The sequence below is a fragment of the Poecile atricapillus genome, chromosome 34, assembly GCF_030490865.1.
Source record: "Poecile atricapillus isolate bPoeAtr1 chromosome 34, bPoeAtr1.hap1, whole genome shotgun sequence".
Classification (NCBI taxonomy): Eukaryota; Metazoa; Chordata; class Aves; order Passeriformes; family Paridae; genus Poecile; species Poecile atricapillus.
Window position 1 is genome coordinate 3,089,508 of NC_081282.1, and position 23,727 is coordinate 3,113,234.

General features: G+C 56.2%; 1 protein-coding gene across 2 annotated transcripts in view; it reads left to right on the forward strand.

The window, feature by feature from the left end:
• Positions 1–126: 126 nt before the first annotated feature.
• Positions 127–23,727, forward strand: part of STX1B (syntaxin 1B) — a 28,937-nt gene continuing 5,336 nt past the window's right edge. Inside the window, exons 1-8 of one of the 2 annotated variants that reach the window (XM_058860897.1) lie at positions 127–424; positions 6,405–6,504; positions 10,558–10,632; positions 12,771–12,844; positions 15,176–15,284; positions 16,793–16,866; positions 19,866–20,003; positions 23,603–23,713. In XM_058860897.1, coding sequence (XP_058716880.1) covers positions 404–424; positions 6,405–6,504; positions 10,558–10,632; positions 12,771–12,844; positions 15,176–15,284; positions 16,793–16,866; positions 19,866–20,003; positions 23,603–23,713 — 702 coding nt within the window. In that variant the 5' untranslated portion in view covers positions 127–403. Of the gene's footprint in view, positions 425–6,404; positions 6,505–9,626; positions 9,659–10,557; positions 10,633–12,770; positions 12,845–15,175; positions 15,285–16,792; positions 16,867–19,865; positions 20,004–23,602; positions 23,714–23,727 lie in introns of those variants that run through there. The other variant, XM_058860899.1, reaches the window with a different exon arrangement.

Below are 23,727 nucleotides of genomic sequence, written 5' to 3' on the forward strand. Positions count from 1 at the left end.
TGGAATTTTGAGGGTCTGGGAGCGATTTTTGGCAATTTTGTGGGAATTTGGGGAATTTTGGGGAATTTTGGGGTTCTTGGAGGGATTTTTGGGAATTTGGGGTGAATTTTGGTGGAACTTTTGGCAATTTTGGGGCAATTTTGGGGAATTTTGGGGTCACTCCCGGTCCCAAGAGGGGCGTGGCCACCTCCCCTCACCCAATCACCGATTTGAGCCCCGCCCCTTATGCAAATCTACCCCTAATGAACCCCGCGTATGCAAATGAGGTGGGAGTGGCTATGCAAATGAGGGTGGCGGGGTTTGGGGAGGCCACGCCCCCTTTCCCCCGGTGTAACAGCGCCCCCTGCAGGCCAAGGACAGCGACGATGAGGACGAGGTGGTGACGGTGGACCGGGATCACTTCATGGACGAGTTCTTCGAGCAGGTCCGGGACCCCCGGAATCGGAACCGGGACCCCCAAAAACCCCCGGGGACCCCCAGAAATGGAACCGGGACCTCCAAAAACCCCCGGGGACCCCCAGAAATGGAACCGGGACCCCCAAAAACCCCCTGGGACCCCCAAAAATGGGACTGGGACCCCCAAAAATGGGACTGGGACCCCCAAAATGGGACTGGGACCCCCAAAAATGGAACTGAGACCCCCAAAATCGGAACTGGGAGCCCCAAAAATGGGACTGGGACCCCCAAAAATGGGACTGGGACCCCCAAAAATGGGACTGGGACCCCCAGAAATGGGACTGGGAGCCCAAAAATGGGACTGGGACCCCCGAAAATTGAACTGGGACCCCAAAAATGGGACTGGGAGCCCAAAAAATGGAACTGGGACCCCCGAAAACCCCCGGGGACCCCCAAAAATGGAACCGGGACCCCCAAAAATGGGACTGGGACCCCAAAAATGGGACTGGGACCCCTGAAAATGGAACTGGGACCCCAAAAATGGGACTGGGACCCCCGAAAATGGGACTGAGACCCCCAAAAATGGAACTGGGACCCCCGAAAGTGGAACTGGGACCCCAAAAATGGGACTGGGACCCCAAAAACCCTCGGGGACCCCCAGAATGGGACTGGGACCCCAAAAATGGGACTGGGACCCCAAAAACCCCCGGGGACCCCCAGAAATGGAACCGGGACCCCCGAAAATGGGACTGGAAGCCCCGAAAATGGAACTGGGACCCCCAAAAATGGGACTGGGAGCCCCAAAAACCCCCTGGGACCCCCGAAAATGGGACTGGGACCCCCAAAAATGGGACTGGGAGCCCCAAAAATGGGACTGGGAGCCCCGAAAATGGGACTGGGACCCCAAAAATGGGACTGGGACCCCAAAAATGGGACTGGGAACCCCGAAAATGGAACTGGGACCCTAAAATGGGACTGGGACCCCCTAAAATGGGACTGGGACCCCCAGAAATGGGACTGGGACCCCCGAAAATGGGACTGGGACCCCAAAAATGGAACTGGGACCCCCAAAATGGGACTGGGACCCCCGAAAATGGGACTGGGACCCCCAAAAATGGGACTGGGACCCCAAAAATGGGACTGGGACCCCAAAAATGGGACTGGGAGCCCCAAAAATGGGACTGGGAGCCCCGAAAATGGAACTGGGACCCCCAAAAATGGAACTGGGAGCCCCAAAAATGGGACTGGGAGCCCCGAAAATGGAACTGGGACCCCCGAAAATGGGACTGGGACCCCCAAAAATGGGACTGGGACCCCAAAAATGGGACTGGGAGCCCCAAAAATGGGACTGGGAGCCCCGAAAATGGAACTGGGACCCCCAAAAATGGAACTGGGAGCCCCAAAAATGGGACTGGGAGCCCCGAAAATGGAACTGGGACCCCCAAAAATGGGACTGGGACCCCAAAAATGGGACTGGGACCCCAAAAATGGGACTGGGAGCCCCAAAAATGGAACTGGGACCCTAAAAATGGAACTGGGACCCCAAAAATGGGATTGGGATCCACAAGACCCCCCTGGGACCCCCAAAAATGGGACTGGGACCCCAAAAATGGAACTGGGAGCCCCAAAAATGGAACTGGGACCCCAAAAATGGGACTGGGAGCCCCAAAAATGGGACTGGGACCCCAAAAATGGAACTGGGAGCCCAAAAAATGGGACTGGGAGCCCAAAAAATGGGACTGGGACCCCCGAAAGTGGGACTGGGACCCCCAAAAACCCCCTGGGACCCCCGAAAATGGAACTGGGACCCCCGAAAGTGGGACTGGGACCCCCAAAAACCCCCTGGGACCCCCGAAAATGGGACTGGGACCCCCGAAAATGGGACTGGGAGCCCCGAAAATGGGACTGGGACCCCCAAAAACCCCTTGAGACCCCCAAAAGTGGAATTGGGACCCCCAAAAATGGGACCGGGACCCCCAAAAATGGGACTGGGAGCCCAAAAAATGGGACCGGGACCCCCAAAAATGGGACTGGGAGCCCCGAAAATGGGACCAGGACCCCCAAAAACCCCTTGAGACCCCAAAAGTGGAACTGGGACCCCCAAAAATGGAACTGGGAGCCCAAAAATGTGACTCGGACCCCCAAAAATGGAACTGGGACCCCCAAAAATGGGACTGGGAGCCCCGAAAATGGAACTGGGAGCCCAAAAATGGGACTGGGAGCCCCGAAAATGGGACTGGGACCCCAAAAATGGGACTGGGACCCCCAAAAATGGAACTGGGACCCCCGAAAACCCCCTGGGACCCCTGAAAATGGGACTGGGACCCCCAAAAATGGGACTGGGACCCCCAAAAATGGAACTGGGACCCCAAAAATGGGACTGGGACCCCAAAAATGGGAATGGGACCCCCAAAAATGGGACTGGGAGCCCCAAAAATGGAACTGGGAGCCCCAAAAATGGAACTGGGACCCCCAAAAATGGGACTGGGACCCTCGAAAATGGGACTGGGAGCCCCAAAAATGGGACTGGGACCCCTGAAAATGGAACTGGGACCCCTGAAATCAGAACTGGGACCCCCCAAAACCCCCTGGGACCCCCGAAAGTGGAACTGGGAGCCCCAAAAATGGGACCAGGACCCCCAAAAACCCCTTGAGACCCCCAAAAGTGGGACTGGGACCCCCAAAAATGGAACTGGGACCCCCAAAAATGGGACTGGGACCCCCGAAAATGGAACTGGGACCCCAAAAATGGGACTGGGACCCCCAAAAGTGGGACAGGGACCCCCAAAAGTGGAACTGGGACCCCCCAAAACCCCCTGGGACCCCCGAAAATGGGACCAGGACCCCCAAAAATGGAACTGGGAGCCCCAAAAATGGAACTGGGACCCCCAGAAATGGAACTGGGAGCCCCAAAAATGGGACTGGGAGCCCCAAAAATGGGACTGGGACCCCCAAAAATGGAACTGGGAGCCCCGAAAACGGAACTGGGACCCCAAAAATGGGACTGGGACCCCCAAAAATGGAACTGGGACCCCAAAAATGGGACTGGGACCCCAAAAATGGGAATGGGACCCCCAAAAATGGGACTGGGAGCCCCAAAAATGGAACTGGGAGCCCCAAAAATGGAACTGGGACCCCCAAAAATGGGACTGGGACCCTCGAAAATGGGACTGGGAGCCCCAAAAATGGGACTGGGACCCCTGAAAATGGAACTGGGACCCCCAAAATGGGACTGGGACCCCCAAAAGTGGAACTGGGAGCCCCAAAATCAGAACTGGGACCCCCAAAAATGGGACTGGGAGCCCCAAAAACCCCCTGGGACCCCCAAGAATGGGATTGGGACCCCCGAAAATGGAACTGGGACCCCCCAAAATGGGACTGGGACCCCCAGAAATGGGACTGGGACCCCAAAAAATGGGACTGGGACCCCAAAAATGGGACTGGGAGCCCCAAAAATGGAACTGGGACCCTAAAAATGGAACTGGGACCCCAAAAATGGGATTGGGATCCACAAGACCCCCCTGGGACCCCCAAAAATGGGACTGGGACCCCAAAAATGGAACTGGGAGCCCCAAAAATGGAACTGGGACCCCAAAAATGGGACTGGGAGCCCCAAAAATGGGACTGGGACCCCAAAAATGGAACTGGGAGCCCAAAAAATGGGACTGGGAGCCCAAAAAATGGGACTGGGACCCCCGAAAGTGGGACTGGGACCCCCAAAAACCCCCTGGGACCCCCGAAAATGGAACTGGGACCCCCGAAAGTGGGACTGGGACCCCCAAAAACCCCCTGGGACCCCCGAAAATGGGACTGGGACCCCCGAAAATGGGACTGGGAGCCCCGAAAATGGGACTGGGACCCCCGAAAATGGGACCAGGACCCCCAAAAACCCCTTGAGACCCCAAAAGTGGAACTGGGACCCCCAAAAATGGAACTGGGAGCCCAAAAATGTGACTCGGACCCCCAAAAATGGAACTGGGACCCCTGAAAATGGGACTGGGACCCCCAAAAATGGGACTGGGAGCCCCGAAAATGGAACTGGGAGCCCAAAAATGGGACTGGGAGCCCCGAAAATGGGACTGGGACCCCAAAAATGGGACTGGGACCCCCAAAAATGGAACTGGGACCCCCGAAAACCCCCTGGGACCCCTGAAAATGGGACTGGGACCCCCAAAAATGGAACTGGGACCCCAAAAATGGGACTGGGACCCCAAAAATGGGAATGGGACCCCCAAAATGGGACTGGGACCCCAAAAAATGGGACTGGGATCCCCGAAAATGGGACTGGGACCCCCGAAAATGGGACTGGGAGCCCCAAAAATGGAACTGGGAGCCCCAAAAATGGGACTGGGACCCCCCAAAATCCCCCCCAAACCTCCCAAACCCCCACAAGACCCCCCAAAATCCCCCCAAAATCCCCCAAATCCCCCCAAAATTCCCCCTGGGACCCCTCAGGACCCCCCAAAATCCCCCAAATTCCTAAAATCCCCCCCCAAAATCCACTTGGGACCCCTGAAAATCCCCTCAAATCCCCCCAGATTTCCCAAATTCCCCCCAAATCCCCCCAAACTCCCCCCAGGAGCCTCCAAAATCCTCCCAAATCTCCCCAAACCCCCCCAAAATTCCCCAAAATTCTCCAAAATGCCCCAAAATCCCCCAAAACCTCCCCAAGTTCCCTCAAAATCCCCCAAATACCCCCAAAATCCACTCAAATCCTCTCAAAATCCACCTGGGACCCCCCCAAAATCCCCCAAAATCCCCAAAATTCCCAAAATCCCCCCAAAATTTTCCTAAAATCCCCTCAAATCCCCTCAAACCCTCCCAAAATTCCCTAAGATCCTCCCAAAATCTGCCCAAAATCCCCCAAAATCCCACCAAAATCCCCCAAAAATTCCCCAAAATCCCCTCAACCCCCCCCAAATTCCCCCCAAATCCAAAAATCCCCCAAAATTCCCCAAAATTCCCCAAAATCCCCCAAAATTCCCAAATTTTACCAAAATTTCCCCCAAAATCCCCAAAATTCCCTCAAAATCCCCAAAATCCCCCCAAAATCCCCCAAAATCGCCTCAAATCCCCCCAAAATTTCCCAAAATTTCCCAAAATTCCCCCATAATCGCCTCAAATCCTCCGAAAAAATTCCCAAAAAATTCCCAAAATTCCCCAAAATCCCAAAATTCCCCCAAAATTCCCCCAAAATTTTCCCAAAATCCCCTCAAATCCCCCAAAATTCCCTCAAAATTCCCCCAAAATCCCCAAATTCCCCCAAAAAATTCCCAAAATCCCCCCCAAAATTCCCCAAAATTCCCAAAATCCCCAAAATTTCCCCAAATTCCCCCAAATCCCCCAAAATTCCCCCCAAATCCCCAAATTCCCCTCAAATCCCCCCAAAAATTCCCAAAAAATTCCCAAAATTCCCCCAAAATCCCCAAATTCCCCCAAATTTTCCCAAAATCCCCGGAATTTGACCCAAATCCACCAAAATCCCCCAAAATCCCCCAAAATCGCCTCAAATCCTCCCAAAAAATTCCCAAAAAAATTCCCCAAATCCCCCAAAATTCCCAAAATTCCCCCCAAATTTTCCCAAAATCCACTCAAATCCCCCCAAAATTCCCCCCAAAATCCCCCAAAATTACCTCAAATCTCCCCAAATTTTCCCAAAATTCCCAAAATCCCCCAAAATTCCCCAAAATTTCCCAAAATTCCCCAAAATTCCCCCAAAATTCCCCCAAAATCCCCTCAAACCCCCCCTAATTTCCCAAATCTCCTGAAAACTCCCAAATTTTCACCAAAATACCCCAAAATCCCCCCAAAATCCCCCAAAAATTTCCCAAAATTCCCCCAAAATCGCCTCAAATCCTCCCAAAAAATCCCAAAAAAATCCCAAAAAATTCCCAAAAAATCCCCAAAATTCCCCAAATTCCCCCAAATTCCCCCAAATTTTCCCAAAATTCCCCAAAATTCCCAAATTTTCCCAAAATCCCCGGAATTTGCCCCGAATCCCCCGTCAGGTGGAGGAGATCCGGGGCTGCATCGAGAAACTCTCGGAGGACGTGGAGCAGGTGAAGAAACAGCACAGCGCCATCCTGGCGGCGCCAAACCCTGACGAGAGTGAGTAATTAACGCGCTCGTTAACGAGGATGGGCTCATTAACATCCTCAGTGCTCATTAACGGGGTGACTGAGTCATTATTGGGGTCATTAATGGGGTCATTAATGGGGTCACTGCTCATTAATGGGGCACAGCGCCATCCTGGCGGCGCCAAACCCTGACGAGAGTGAGTAATTAATGCGCTCGTTAACGAGGATGGGCTCATTAACATCCTCAGTGCTCATTAACGGGGTGACTGAGTCATTATTGGGGTCATTAATGGGGTCATTAATGGGGTAATTGCTCATTAATGGGGCACAGCGCCATCCTGGCGGCGCCAAACCCTGACGAGAGTGAGTAATTAACGCGCTCGTTAACGAGGATGGGCTCATTAACATCCTCAGTGCTCATTAACGGGGTCACTGAGTCATTATTGGGGTCATTAATGGGGTCATTAATGGGGTAATTGCTCATTAATGGGGCACAGCGCCATCCTGGCGGCGCCAAACCCTGACGAGAGTGAGTAATTAACGCGCTCGTTAACGAGGATGGGCTCATTAACATCCTCAGTGCTCATTAACGGGGTCACTGAGTCATTATTGGGGTCATTAATGGGGTCATTAATGGGGTAATTGCTCATTAATGGGGCACAGCGCCATCCTGGCGGCGCCAAACCCTGACGAGAGTGAGTAATTAACGCGCTCGTTAACGAGGATGGGCTCATTAACATCCTCAGTGCTCATTAACGGGGTCACTGAGTCATTATTGGGGTCATTAATGGGGTCATTAATGGGGTAATTGCTCATTAATGGGGCACAGCGCCATCCTGGCGGCGCCAAACCCTGACGAGAGTGAGTAATTAACGCGCTCGTTAACGAGGATGGGCTCATTAACATCCTCAGGGCTCATTAACGGGGTCACTGAGTCATTATTGGGGTCATTAATGGGGTCATTAATGGGGTAATTGCTCATTAATGGGGCACAGCGCCATCCTGGCGGCGCCAAACCCTGACGAGAGTGAGTAATTAACGCGCTCGTTAACGAGGATGGGCTCATTAACATCCTCAGTGCTCATTAACGGGGTCACTGAGTCATTATTGGGGTCATTAATGGGGTCATTAATGGGGTCACTGCTCATTAATGGGGCACAGCGCCATCCTGGCGGCGCCAAACCCTGACGAGAGTGAGTAATTAACGCGCTCGTTAACGAGGATGGGCTCATTAACATCCTCAGTGCTCATTAACGGGCTCACTGAGTCATTATTGGGGTCATTAATGGGGTCATTAATGGGCTAATTGCTCATTAATGGGGCACAGCGCCATCCTGGCGGCGCCAAACCCTGACGAGAGTGAGTAATTAACGCGCTCGTTAACGAGGATGGGCTCATTAACATCCTCAGCGCTCATTAACGGGGTCACTGAGTCATTATTGGGGTCATTAATGGGGTCATTAATGGGGTAATTGCTCATTAATGGGGCACAGCGCCATCCTGGCGGCGCCAAACCCTGACGAGAGTGAGTAATTAACGCGCTCGTTAACGAGGATGGGCTCATTAACATCCTCAGTGCTCATTAACGGGGTCACTGAGTCATTAACGGGGTCATTAATGGGGTCATTAATGGGCTAATTGCTCATTAATGGGGCACAGCGCCATCCTGGCGGCGCCAAACCCTGACGAGAGTGAGTAATTAACGCGCTCGTTAACGAGGATGGGCTCATTAACATCCTCAGTGCTCATTAACGGGGTCACTGAGTCATTAACGGGGTCATTAATGGGGTCATTAATGGGGTAATTGCTCATTAATGGGGCACAGCGCCATCCTGGCGGCGCCAAACCCTGACGAGAGTGAGTAATTAACGCGCTCGTTAACGAGGATGGGCTCATTAACATCCTCAGGGCTCATTAACGGGGTCACTGAGTCATTATTGGGGTCATTAATGGGGTCATTAATGGGCTAATTGCTCATTAATGGGGCACAGCGCCATCCTGGCGGCGCCAAACCCTGACGAGAGTGAGTAATTAACGCGCTCGTTAACGAGGATGGGCTCATTAACATCCTCAGTGCTCATTAACGGGGTCACTGAGTCATTATTGGGGTCATTAATGGGGTCATTAATGGGGTAATTGCTCATTAATGGGGCACAGCGCCATCCTGGCGGCGCCAAACCCTGACGAGAGTGAGTAATTAACGCGCTCGTTAACGAGGATGGGCTCATTAACATCCTCAGTGCTCATTAACGGGGTCACCGAGTCATTATTGGGGTCATTAATGGGGTCATTAATGGGGTAATTGCTCATTAATGGGGCACAGCGCCATCCTGGCGGCGCCAAACCCTGACGAGAGTGAGTAATTAACGCGCTCGTTAACGAGGATGGGCTCATTAACATCCTCAGTGCTCATTAACGGGGTGACTGAGTCATTATTGGGGTCATTAATGGGGTCATTAATGGGCTAATTGCTCATTAATGGGGCACAGCGCCATCCTGGCGGCGCCAAACCCTGACGAGAGTGAGTAATTAACGCGCTCGTTAACGAGGATGGGCTCATTAACATCCTCAGTGCTCATTAACGGGGTGACTGAGTCATTATTGGGGTCATTAATGGGGTCATTAATGGGGTAATTGCTCATTAATGGGGCACAGCGCCATCCTGGCGGCGCCAAACCCTGACGAGAGTGAGTAATTAACGCGCTCGTTAACGAGGATGGGCTCATTAACATCCTCAGTGCTCATTAACGGGGTCACTGAGTCATTATTGGGGTCATTAATGGGGTCATTAATGGGGTAATTGCTCATTAATGGGGCACAGCGCCATCCTGGCGGCGCCAAACCCTGACGAGAGTGAGTAATTAACGCGCTCGTTAACGAGGATGGGCTCATTAACATCCTCAGTGCTCATTAACGGGGTGACTGAGTCATTATTGGGGTCATTAATGGGGTCATTAATGGGGTAATTGCTCATTAATGGGGCACAGCGCCATCCTGGCGGCGCCAAACCCTGACGAGAGTGAGTAATTAACGCGCTCGTTAACGAGGATGGGCTCATTAACATCCTCAGTGCTCATTAACGGGGTCACTGAGTCATTAACGGGGTCATTAATGGGGTCATTAATGGGGTAATTGCTCATTAATGGGGCACAGCGCCATCCTGGCGGCGCCAAACCCTGACGAGAGTGAGTAATTAACGCGCTCGTTAACGAGGATGGGCTCATTAACATCCTCAGTGCTCATTAACGGGGTGACTGAGTCATTATTGGGGTCATTAATGGGGTCATTAATGGGGTCATTAATGGCGTCATTAATGGCGTCATTAATGGGGTCATTAATGGGGTCATTGGGTCATTAATGGGGTAATTAATGGGGTAATTAACTGGGTAATTAACGGGGTAATTAACCGGTCACTCACTGGCCACTCACTGGTCATTAATGGGGTCATTGAGTCATTATTGGGGTCATTAATGGGGTCATTAATGGGGTCATTAATGGGGTGATTGGGTCATTACTGGGGTAATTAATGAGGTAATTAATGGGGTAATTAAGCGGTCACTCACTGGTCACTCACTGGTCACTCTCTGGTCACTCACAGGTCATTATTGGGGTCATTATTGCGTCATTAATGGGGTCATTAATGGGGTCATTAATGGGCTGATTGGGTAATTAATGGGGTAATTAACGGGGTAATTAAGCGGTCACTCAGTGGTCACTCACTGGTCACTCTCTGGTCACTCACAGGTCATTATTGGGGTCATTATTGGGGTCATTATTGGGTCATTGGGTCATTAATGGGGTCATTAATGGGGTCATTGGGTAATTAATGGGGTAATTAACGGGCTAATTAACCGGTCACTCACTGGTCACTCACTGGTCACTCACTGGTCATTATTGGGGTCATTAATGGGGTCATTGGGTCATTAATGGGGTCATTAATGGGCTGATTGGGTCATTAATGGGGTAATTAATGGGCTGATTGGGTAATTAATGGGGTAATTAATGGGGTAATTAATGGGGTAATTAATGGTCACTCCGTGGTCACTCACTGGTCACTCTCTGGTCACTCTCTGGTCACTCACAGAGACCAAGCAGGAGCTCGAGGACCTCACGGCCGACATCAAGAAAACGGCGAACAAAGTGCGCTCGAAATTAAAGGGTGAGTGACCACTGAGTGACCACTGAGTGACCACCGAGTGACCACTGAGTGACCGCTGAGTGACCACTGAGTGACCACTGAGTGACCACTGAGTGACCCTGAGTGACCGCTGAGTGACCACTGAGTGACCGCTGAGTGACCACTGAGTGACCACTGAGTGACCCCTGAGTGACCGCTGAGTGACCGCTGAGTGACCGCTGAGTGACCACTGAGTGACCACTGAGTGACCACTGAGTGACCACTGAGTGACCACTGAGTGACCGCTGAGTGACCGCTGAGTGACCGCTGAGTGACCATTGAGTGACCGCTGAGTGACCCCTGAGTGACCGCTGAGTGACCCCTGAGTGACCGCTGAGTGACCACTGAGTGATCGCTGAGTGACCGCTGAGTGACCCCTGAGTGACCGCTGAGTGACCCCTGAGTGACCACTGAGTGATCGCTGAGTGACCGCTGAGTGACCCCTGAGTGACCGCTGAGTGACCGCTGAGTGACCACTGAGTGACCCCTGAGTGACCACTGAGTGACCACTGAGTGACCGCTGAGTGACCACTGAGTGACCACTGAGTGACCGCTGAGTGACCGCTGAGTGACCACTGAGTGATCGCTGAGTGACCGCTGAGTGACTGCTGAGTGACCGCTGAGTGACCCCTGAGTGACCGCTGAGTGACCACTGAGTGACCCCTGAGTGACCACTGAGTGACCACTGAGTGACCCCTGAGTGACCACTGAGTGACCCTGAGTGACCCCTGAGTGACCGCTGAGTGACCACTGAGTGACCACTGAGTGACCGCTGAGTGACCCCTGAGTGACCGCTGAGTGACCACTGAGTGACCGCTGAGTGACCACTGAGTGACCCCTGAGTGACCACTGAGTGACCGCTGAGTGACCGCTGAGTGACCACGGTCCCTGAGTGGCCGCAGAGTGACCGCTGTCCCCGAGTGGCCGCAGAGTGACCGCTGTCCATGAGTGACCGCTGTCCCCGAGTGACCGCTGTCTGTGAGTGACCGCTGTCCCCGAGTGGCCGCAGAGTGACCGCTGTCCCCAAGTGACCGCTGTCCCTGAGTGATTGTTGTCCCCGAGTGACCGCTGTCCCCGAGTGGCCGCAGGGTGGCTGCAGAGTGACCGCTGTCCTTGAGTGGCCGCAGAGTGACCGCTGTCCCTGAGTGACCACTGTCCCTGAGTGATTGTTGTCCCTGAGTGACCGCTGTCCCCGAGTGGCCGCAGAGTGACCGCTGTCCCCGAGTGGCTGCAGGGTGGCCACTGTCCCCGAGTGGCCGCAGAGTGACCGCTGTCCCCGAGTGGCCGCAGAGTGACCGCTGTCCCTGAGTGATTGTTGTCCCCGAGTGACCGCTGTCCCTGAGTGGCCGCAGAGTGACCGCTGTCTGTGAGTGACCGTTGTCCCCGAATGACTGCTGTCCCCGAGTGATTGTTGTCCCTGAGTGACCGCAGGGTGGCCGCAGAGTGACCGCTGTCCCCGAGTGACCGCTGTCCCCGAGTGGCCGCAGAGTGACCACTGTCCCCGAGTGACCGCTGTCCCCGAGTGGCCGCAGGGTGGCCGCAGAGTGACCGCTGTCCCCGAATGACCGCTGTCCCCGAGTGGCCGCAGAGTGACCGCTGTCCCCGAGTGACCGCTGTCCATAAGTGACCGCTGTCCCCGAGTGGCCGCAGAGTGACCGCTGTCCCCGAGTGGCCGCAGAGTGACTGCTGTCCGTGAGTGACCGCTGTCCCCAAGTGATTGTTGTCCCCGAGTGACCGCTGTCCCCGAGTGGCTGCAGAGTGACCACTGTCCCTGAGTGGCTGCAGAGTGACCACTGTCCATGAGTGACCACTGTCCATGAGTGACCGCTGTCCGTGAGTGACCGCTGTCCCCGAGTGATTGTTGTCCCTGAGTGGCTGCAGAGTGACCGCTGTCCCCGAGTGACCGCTGTCCCCGAGTGGCCGCAGGGTGGCCGCAGAGTGACCACTGTCCCCGAATGACCGCTGTCCGTGAGTGGCCGCAGAGTGACCGCTGTCCCCGAGTGACCGCTGTCCGTGAGTGGCCGCAGAGTGACCGCTGTCCCCGAGTGGCCGCAGAGTGACCACAGAGTGACCGCTGTCCCCGAGTGGCCGCAGAGTGACCGCTGTCCCTCCGGCCGCAGCCATCGAGCAGAGCATCGAGCAGGAGGAGGGGCTCAATCGCTCCTCGGCCGATCTGCGCATCCGCAAGACGCAGGTGAGGCCGAAGGCTCCGGCATCGGCATCGTCATCGTCGTGACGTCATCGTCATCGTCATCTTCATCATCGTCATCATGACGTCATCTTCATCATCGTCATGACGTCATCGTCATCGTCGTGACGTCATCATCATCATCATTGTCATCGTCGTCGTGACGTCATCATCTTCATGACATCATCGTCATCTTCATCGTCGTCATCATTGTTATGATGTCATCGTCATTGTCATTCATCGTCATCATCATCATCGTCGTGACGTCATTGTCATCATCATCATCATCATCATGATGTCATCTTCATCATCGTCATGACGTCATCGTCATCGTCGTGACGTCATCGTCTTCATCATCATCATCGTCATCATGATGTCACCTTCATCGTCGTCATGACGTCATCGTCATCATCGTGACATCATCATCATCATGATGTCATCGTCGTCGTGACGTCATCATCTTCATGACGTCGTCATCTTCATCGTCATGACATCATCTTCATCATTGTAATCATCATCATCATCATCACATCGTCGTCATCATCGTGACATCGTCTTCATCATCATCATGATGATGTCATCGTCGTCGTGACATCATCATCTTCATGACATCATCGTCATCTTCATGACATCGTCATCTTCATCGTCATCATCGTCATGATGTGATCATCGTCATTGTCATCATCATCATCGTCATTGTCATGACGTCATTGTCATCATCATGGTGATCAGGTTCATTATCATCATCATCGTCATCTTCATCATCATTGTGACATCATCATTGTCATGATGTCATCATCATTGTTATCAGCTTCCTCAGCATCATCATCATCGTCAGCTTCATCATCATCATCGTGACATCGTCGTCATCATCGTGACATAATTATCATCCTTGTCATGGTCATCTTCATCATCGTTGTGACATCATCATTGTCATGATGTCATCGTCAGCATCATGGTGATCAGGTTCATCATCATCATCGTCATCTTCATCATCATCATCATCATCTTCGTCATCGTTGTGACATCATCATCATCATCACGATGTCATCGTCATTGTTATCAGGTTCATCATCATCATCATCTTCATCATCGTTGTGACATCATCATTGTCATGATGTCATCATCATTGTCATGACATCGTCATCGTCATGGTTATCAGGTTCATCATCATCATCATCATCGTCATCTTCATCATCGCCGTGACATTGTCATTGTCATGACGTCATCGTCAGCATCATGGTGATCAGGTTCATCATCATCATCATCGTCATCTTCATCATCACCGTGACATCGTCATCGTTGGCTTCGGCATCGGCATCGGCTTCATCGGCATTGCCGTTGTATGACCTCACCTGTCCTGTCTCACCTGTCCCATCTCACCTGTCCATGTCTCACCTGTGTGACCTCACCTGTCCCACCTGTCCCACCTGTGTCACCTGTCCCCTCTCACCTGTCCTGTCTCACCTGTGTCTCACCTGTCCCCTCTCACCTGTCCCCTCTCACCTGTCCCATCCCACCTGTCCTGTCCCACCTGTCCAACCTCACCTGTCCATGTCCCACTTGTCCCACCTGTCTCACCTGTCCATGTCCCACCTGTGTCTCACCTATCCATGTCTCACCTGTCCCCTCTCACCTGTCCCACCTGTCTCACATGTCCCACCTCACCTGTCCATGTCTCACCTGTGTGACCTCACCTGTCCCCTCACACCTGTCCAACCTCACCTGTGTGACCTCACCTGTCCAACCTGTGTCACCTGTGTCTCACCTGTCCAACCTCACCTGTCCCACCTGTGTGACCTCACGTGTGTCACCTGTCCCACCTGTGTCACCTGTCCCCTCTCACCTGTCCCCTCTCACCTGTCTCACCTGTCCTGTCTCACCTGTCCCCTCACCTGTCCATGTCTCACCTGTCCATGTCTCACCTGTCCTGTCTCACCTGTCCCCTCTCACCTGTCCTGTCTCACCTGTCCCCTCTCACCTGTCCAATCTCACCTGTCCCCTCTCACCTGTCCTGTCCCACCTGTCCCACCTGTCCCACCTGTCCCCTCTGCGTGTCTCACCTTTCCTGTCCCACCTGTCCCATCTCACCTGTCCAGCCTCACCTGTCCCACCTGTCTCACCTGTCCATGTCTCACCTGTGTGACCTCACCTGTCTCACCTGTCCCCTCTCACCTGTCTCACCTGTCCATGTCTCACCTGTCTCACCTGTCTCACCTGTCTCACCTGTCCTGTCTCACCTGTCCATGTCTCACCTGTATCTCACCTGTCCTGTCTCACCTGTCCATGTCTCACCTGTATCTCACCTGTCCTGTCTCACCTGTCTCACCTGTCCAGCACTCGACGCTGTCGCGGAAGTTCGTGGAGGTGATGACCGAGTACAACGCGACCCAGTCCAAATACCGGGACCGCTGCAAGGACCGGATCCAGCGCCAGCTGGAGATCAGTGAGGGTCAAGGGGTCATCCTGGGGTCATCCTGGGGTCACTCAGGGGTCACGGGGTCACTCAGGTCATCCTGGGGTCAAGGGGTCATCCAGGGGTCAAGGGGTCACTCAGGGGTCACTCAACGCGACCCAGTCCAAATACCGGGACCGCTGCAAGGACCGGATCCAGCGCCAACTGGAGATCAGTGAGGGTCACTCAGGGGTCACTCAGGGGTCACTCAGGTCATCCTGGGGTCACTCAGGGGTCACGGGGTCATCCTGGGGTCAAGGGGTCACTCAGGGGTCACTCAACGCGACCCAGTCCAAATACCCGGACCGCTGCAAGGACCGGATCCAGCGCCAGCTGGAGATCAGTGAGGGTCAAGGGGTCATCCTGGGGTCACTCAGGGGTCACTCAGGGGTCACGGGGTCATCCTGGGGTCACGGGGTCACTCAGGGGTCAAGGGGTCACTCAGGGGTCACTCAACGCGACCCAGTCCAAATACCGGGACCGCTGCAAGGACCGGATCCAGCGCCAGCTGGAGATCAGTGAGGGTCAAGGGGTCACTCAGGGGTCACTCAGGGGTCACTCAGGGGTCATCCTGGGGTCACTCAGGTCATCCTGGGGTCATCCTGGGGTCAAGGGGTCACTCAGGGGTCACTCAACGCGACCCAGTCCAAATACCGGGACCGCTGCAAGGACCGGATCCAGCGCCAGCTGGAGATCAGTGAGGGTCACTCAGGGGTCACTCAGGGGTCACTCAGGGGTCACGGGGTCACTCAGGGGTCACGGGGTCATCCTGGGGTCAAGGGGTCACTCAGGGCTCAGGGGTCACTCAGGGGTCACTCAGGGGTCACAGGGTCATCCTGGGGTCATGGGGTCACTCAGGGATCACGGGGTCATCCAGGGGTCAAGGGGTCACTCAGGGGTCACTCAGGGGTCACGGGGTCACCCTGGGATCACGGGTCATCCAGGGGTCAAGGGGTCACTCAGGGGTCACTCGGGGGTCACTCAGGGGTCATGGGGTCATCCTGGGGTCACTCAGGGGTCACGGGGTCACTCAGGGGCCACGGGGTCATCCTGGGAGTGGTCAGTGAGCGCCAGGTTGAGCTCAGTGTGGTCACTTGGAGTCACTCAGGGGTCATTTGGGGGTCACGGGGTCACTCAGGGGTCACTCGGGGGTCACTCAGGGGTCACTCAGGGGGGTCAGGGGTCACTGCAGGGGGGAGGGGTCATCTCCGGCGTGGGGGGAGGGGCAGCGGTCAGTGCGGTGGGGGAGGGGTCAGCACAGGGGGGAGGGGTCACCATGGGGTGGGGGAGGGGTCAGGGGTCACCGTGGGGTGGGGGAGGGGTCAGGGGTCACCATGGGGTGGGGGAGGGGTCAGCTCTGGGGGGAGGGGTCACCATGGCGTGGGGGGAGGGGCAGTGGTCAGTGTGGTGGGGGAGGGGTCAGCACAGGGGGGCAGGGGTCATCTCCAGGGTGGGGGAGGGGCAGTGGTCAGTGTGGTCACTCCCCACCCCTCCCCCAGCCGGCCGGACCACGACCAACGAGGAGCTGGAGGACATGCTGGAGAGCGGCAAGCTGGCCATCTTCACCGATGACGTGAGTGACCACCACGGACAGGGGTGGACAGAGGTCATCAGGGGTCATCAGGGGTCATCAGGGGTCATCAGGGGTCAGTGGAGATGGCCAGGGGTCATCAGGGGTCATCAGGGGTCATCAGGGGTCAGTGAGGGTCATCAGGGGTCATCAGGGGTCAGTGGAGATGGCCAGGGGTCATCAGGGGTCATCAGGGGTCATCAGGGGTCAGTGAGGGTCATCAGGGGTCATCACATCTTCACCGATGACGTGAGTGACCACCACGGACAGGGGTGGACAGAGGTCATCAGGGGTCAGAGAGGTCATCAGGGGTCATCAGGGGTCAGTGGAGATGACCAGGGGTCATCAGGGGTCATCACATCTTCACCAATGATGTGAGTGACCACCACGGACAGGGGTGGACAGAGGGGTCAGAGGGGTCAGCAGGGGTCATCAGGGGTCAGTGGAGATGGCCAGGGGTCATCAGGGGTCATCAGGGGTCATCAGGGGTCATCACATCTTCACCGATGATGTGAGTGACCACCACGGACAGCAGGGGGTCAGCAGGGGTGAACAGAGGTCATCAGGGGTCATCAGGGGTCATCAGGGGTCATCAGGGGTCAGTGGAGATGGCCAGGGGTCATCAGGGGTCATCAGGGTCATCAGGGGTCATCAGGGGTCATCACATCTTCACCGATGACGTGAGTGACCACCACGGACAGGGGTCAGCAGGGGTCAGTGAGAGTCAGCAGGGGTCAGCAGGGGTCAGTGGAGATGGCCAGGGGTCATCAGGGGTGGACAGAGGTCATCAGGGTCATCAGGGGTCATCAGGGTCATCAGGGGTCATCAGGGGTCAGTGGAGATGGCCAGGGGTCATCAGGGGTCATCACATCTTCACCGATGATGTGAGTGACCACCACTGTGGTCATCAGGGGTCAGAGGGGTCAGCAGGGGTGGACAGAGGTCATCAGGGGTCATCAGGGTCATCAGGGGTCAGCAGGGGTCAGTGAGGGTCATCAGGGGTCAGTGGAGATGGCCAGGGGTCATCAGGGGTCATCAGGGGTGGACAGAGGTCATATGGGGTCATCAGGGGTCATCAGGGGTCAGTGGAGATGGCCAGGGGTCATCAGGGGTCAGAGGGGTCATCAGGGGTCATCAGGGGTCATCTGGGTCATCAGGGGTCATCAGGGGTCAGTGGAGATGGCCAGGGGTCATCAGGGGTCATCAGGGGTCATCAGGGGTCATCAGGGGTCAGTGGAGATGGCCAGGGGTCATCAGGGGTCATCAGGGGTCATCAGGGGTCAGTGAGGGTCATCAGGGGTCATCACATCTTCACCGATGACGTGAGTGACCACCACGGACAGGGGTGGACAGAGGTCATCAGGGGTCATCAGGGGTCATCAGGGTCATCAGGGGTCATCAGGGGTCATCTGGGTCATCAGGGGTCATCAGGGGTCATCAGGGGTCATCACATCTTCACCAATGATGTGAGTGACCACCACGGACAGGGGTGGACAGGGGTCATCAGGGGTCATCAGGGGTCATCAGGGGTCATCAGGGGTCATCAGGGGTCAGTGAGGGTCATCAGGGGTCAGTGAGGGTCATCAGGGGTCATCAGGGGTCATCACATCTTCACCGATGACGTGAGTGACCGCCACGGACAGGGGTCAGCAGGGTCATCAGGGGTCATCAGGGGTCATCAAGGGTCATCAGGGGTCAGCAGGGTCATCAGGGGTCAGTGGAGATGGCCAGGGGTCATCAGGGGTCATCAGGGGTCATCAGGGGTCATCAGGGGTCAGTGAGGGTCATCAGGGGTCAGTGGAGATGGCCAGGGGTCATCAGGGGTCATCAGGGGTCATCACATCTTCACCGATGACGTGAGTGACCACCACGGACAGGGGTCATCAGGGGTCATCAGGGGTCATGAGGGGTCATCAGGGGTGGACAGAGGTCATCAGGGGTCATCAGAGGTCAGTGGAGATGGCCAGGGGTCATCAGGGGTCATCACATCTTCACCGATGACGTGAGTGACCACCACGGACAGGGGTCAGCAGGGGTCAGCAGGGGTCAGCAGGGGTCATCAGGGGTCATCAGGGGTCATCAGGGGTCATCAGGGGTCAGAGGGGTCATCAGGGGTCAGTGGAGATGGCCAGGGGTCATCAGGGGTCATCAGGGGTCATCAGGGGTCAGCAGGGGTCAGCAGGGGTCAGTGGAGATGACCAGGGGTCATCAGGGGTCATCACATCTTCACCGATGACGTGAGTGACCACCACGGACAGGGGTCAGCAGGGGTCAGTGAGGGTCATCAGGGGTCATCAGGGGTCATCAGGGGTCAGTGAGGGTCAGCAGGGGTCATCAGGGGTCAGTGGAGATGGCCAGAGGTCATCAGGGGTCATCAGGGGTGGACAGAGGTCATATGGGGTCATCAGGGGTCAGTGGAGATGGCCAGGGGTCACCAGGAGATCTTTGATGACCACCAGGAGATCTCTGGTGACCACCAGGTGACCACTTGAAGATCTCTGGGACCACCCGGAGATCTCTGGGACCACCTGGTGACCACCTGGAGATCTTCAGAACCACCTGGAGATCTTTGGTGACCACCTGGAGATCTCTGGGACCACCAGGTGACCCCAGGTGACCACCTGGAGATCTTTGGTGACCACCAGGAGATCTTTGATGACCACCAAGTGACCACCTGGAGATCTTTGGTGACCACCAGGTGACCACCTGGAGATCTTTAGTGACCACCTGGAGATCTTTAGAACCTCCTGGAGATCTTTGATGATCACCTGAAGATCTCTGGGACCACCTGGAGATCTTTGGTGACCACCTGGAGATCTTTGGTGGCTACCAGGAGATCTTTGATGACCACCAGGAGGTCTTCAGAACCACCAGGAGATCTCTGGTGACCACCTGGAGATCTCTGGTGACCACCTGGAGATCTCTGGTGACCCCTGGTGACCCTGGTGACCACCTGGTGACCACCTGGTGACCACCAGCTGACCCCGGTGGTGTCCCCCCAGATCAAGATGGACTCCCAGATGACCAAGCAGGCGCTGAACGAGATCGAGACGCGGCACAACGAGATCATCAAGCTGGAGACGAGCATCCGCGAGCTGCACGACATGTTCGTGGACATGGCCATGCTGGTGGAGAGCCAGGTCCGGCCGGAGTGACCGCTGGGTGACCACTGGGTGACCACTGGGTGACCAGGAGTGACCACTGGGCAGGGGGAGTGACCAGGAGTGACCAGGGGGCAGCTGGACCCATTGAGGGTCATCTGGACCCACCAAGGGTCCATTGAGGGTCAGAGATGTTCGTGGACATGGCCATGCTGGTGGAGAGCCAGGTCCGGCCGGAGTGACCGCTGGGTGACCACTGGGTGACCAGGAGTGACCAGGAGTGACCAGGAGTGACCAGGAGTGATCAGAGGTCACTTGGACCCACCAAGGGTCAGAGATGTTGGTGGACATGGCCATGCTGGTGGAGAGCCAGGTCCGGCCGGAGTGACGGCTGGGTGACCGCTGGGTGACCACTGGGTGACCACTGGGCAGGGGAAGTGACCAGCAGTGACCAGGAGTGACCAGGGGGCAGCTGGACCCACCAAGGATCAGAGATATTGATGGACATGGCCATGCTGGTGGAGAGCCAGGTCCGGCCGGAGTGACCGCTGGGTGACCACTGGGTGACCACTGGGTGACCAGGAGTGACCACTGGGCAGGGGAAGTGACCAGGAGTGACCAGGAGTGACCAGAGGTCACCTGGACCCACCAGGGGTCAGAGATGTTGGTGGACATGGCCATGCTGGTGGAGAGCCAGGTCCGGCCGGAGTGACCGCTGGGTGACCACTGGGTGACCACTGGGTGACCACTGGGCAGGGGGGAGTGACCAGGAGTGACCAGGAGTGACCAGGAGTGACCAGAGGTCACTTGGACCCACCAAGGGTCCATTGAGGGTCAGAGATGTTGGTGGACATGGCCATGCTGGTGGAGAGCCAGGTCCGGCCGGAGTGACCGCTGAGTGACCGCTGGGTGACCGCTGGGTGACCAGGAGTGACCAGGAGTGACCAGGAGTGACCAGGAGTGACCAGGGGGCAGCTGGACCCACCAAGGGTCAGAGATGTTGGTGGACATGGCCATGCTGGTGGAGAGCCAGGTCCGGCCGGAGTGACCGCTGGGTGACCACTGGGTGACCAGGAGTGACCACTGGGTGACCACTGGGTGACCACTGGGTGACCAGGAGTGACCACTGGGCAGGGGGAGTGACCAGGAGTGACCAGGAGTGACCAGAGGTCCCCTGGACCCACCAAGGGTCAGAGATGTTGGTGGACATGGCCATGCTGGTGGAGAGCCAGGTCCGGCCGGAGTGACCACTGGGTGACCACTGGGTGACCACTGGGTGACCACTGGGTGACCACTGGGCAGGGGGAGTGACCAGGAGTGACCAGGGGGCAGCTGGACCCACCAAGGGTCAGAGATGTTCGTGGACATGGCCATGCTGGTGGAGAGCCAGGTCCGGCCAGAGTGACCGCTGGGTGACCACTGGGTGACCACTGAGTGACCACTGGGTGACCACTGGGCGACCAGGAGTGACCAGGAGTGACCAGGAGTGACCAGGAGTGACCAGGGGGCAGCTGGACCCACCAAGGGTCCACCAAGGGTCAGAGATGTTGGTGGACATGGCCATGCTGGTGGAGAGCCAGGTCCGGCCGGAGTGACCACTGAGTGACCACTGGGTGACCACTGGGTGACCATTGGGCAGGGGGAGTGACCAGGAGTGACCAGAGGTCACCTGGACCCACCAAGGGTCAGAGATGTTGGTGGACATGGCCATGCTGGTGGAGAGCCAGGTCCGGCCGGAGTGACCGCTGGGTGACCACTGGGTGACCACTGGGTGACCATTGGGTGACCAGGAGTGACCAGGAGTGACCAGGAGTGACCAGGGGGCAGCTGGACCCACCAGGGGTCAGAGATGTTGGTGGACATGGCCATGCTGGTGGAGAGCCAGGTCCGGCCAGAGTGACCACTGAGTGACCACTGAGAGACCACTGAGTGACCACTGGGTGACCACTGAGTGACCACTGAGTGACTACTGGATGACCACTGAGTGACCAGAGGAGTGACCAGGGGACCCATCAAAGCCCACCTAGAACCCACCAAGGGTCAACTGGGAGTGACCAGGGAGTGACCACCAGGGGAGTGACCACTGAGTGACCACTGAGTGACCACTGAGTGACCCTGAGTGACCAGAGGAGTGACCAGAGGTCACCTGGACCCACCAAGGGTCAACTGGGAGTGACCAGGGAATGACCACCAGGGGAGTGACCACTGGGTGACCACTGGGTGACCACTGAGTGACCACTGAGTGACCGCTGAGTGACCGCTGAGTGACCAGAGAGTGACCACTGAGTGACCACTGAGTGACCACTGAGTGACCAGGGAGTGACCAGGGAGTGACCACTGAGTGACCACTGAGTGACCACTGAGTGACCAGAGGTCACCTGGACCCACCAAAGCCTACCCAGAACTCACCAAGGGTCAGCTGGGAGTGACCAGGGAATGACCAGGGAATGACCACCAGTGAAGTGACCGCTGAGTGACCACTGAGTGACCACCAGTGAAGTGACCGCTGAGTGACCACTGAGTGACCACCAGTGAAGTGACCACTGAGTGACCACTGAGTGACCACTGAGTGACCAGGGAGTGACCAGGGGAGTGACCAGAGGTCCCCAGGACCCATTGAGAGTCAACTGGGAGTGACCACGGAATGACCACCAGGGGAGTGACCAGAGTGACCACTGGGTGACCACTGAGTGACCAGAGGTCACCTGGACCCACCAAGAGTCAACTCGGAGTGACCAGGGAATGACCACCAGGGGAGTGACCACTGAGTGACCACTGGGTGACCACTGAGTGACCACTGAGTGACCGCTGAGTGACCACTGAGTGACACTGGGTGACCCTGAGTGACTGCTGAGTGACCCTGAGTGACCACTGAGTGACCAGAGGTCACCTGGACCCACCAAAGCCTACCCAGAACCCTCCAAGGGTCAACTGGGAGTGACCAGGGAGTGACCACCAGGGGAGTGACCACTGGGTGACCACTGAGTGACCACTGAGTGACCAGAGGAGTGACCAGAGGAGTGACCAGAGGTCCCCAGGACCCATTCAGAGTCAACTGGGAGTGACCAGGGAATGACCAGGGAATGACCACCAGTGGAGTGACCACTGGGTGACCACTGAGTGACCACTGAGTGACCATTGAGTGACCAGGGAGTGACCAGGGGAGTGACCAGAGGTCACCTGCACTCATTGAGGGTCACCTGGACCCACCAAAGCCTACCCAGAACCCACCAAGGGTCAACTGGGAGTGACCAGGGAATGACCACCAGTGAAGTGACCACTGAGTGACCACTGAGTGACCACTGAGTGACCAGAGGAGTGACCAGAGGTCCCCAGGACCCATTCAGAGTCAACTGGGAGTGACCAGGGAGTGACCAGGGAATGACCACCAGTGGAGTGACCACTGAGTGACCACTGAGTGACCACTGAGTGACCACTGAGTGACCACTGACCAGAGATCACCTGGACCCACCAAAGCCCACCTAGAACCCACCAAGAGTCAACTGGGAGTGACCAGGGAATGACCAGAGAATGACCACCAGTGAAGTGACCACTGAGTGACCACTGAGTGACCACCAGTGAAGTGACCACTGAGTGACCACTGAGTGACCACTGAGTGACCGGAGGTCCCCCCGCAGGGCGAGATGATCGACCGCATTGAGTACAACGTGGAGCACTCGGTGGATTACGTCGAGCGCGCCGTCTCCGACACCAAAAAAGCCGTCAAGTACCAGAGCAAGGCCCGGCGGGTGAGTGGGGGCGG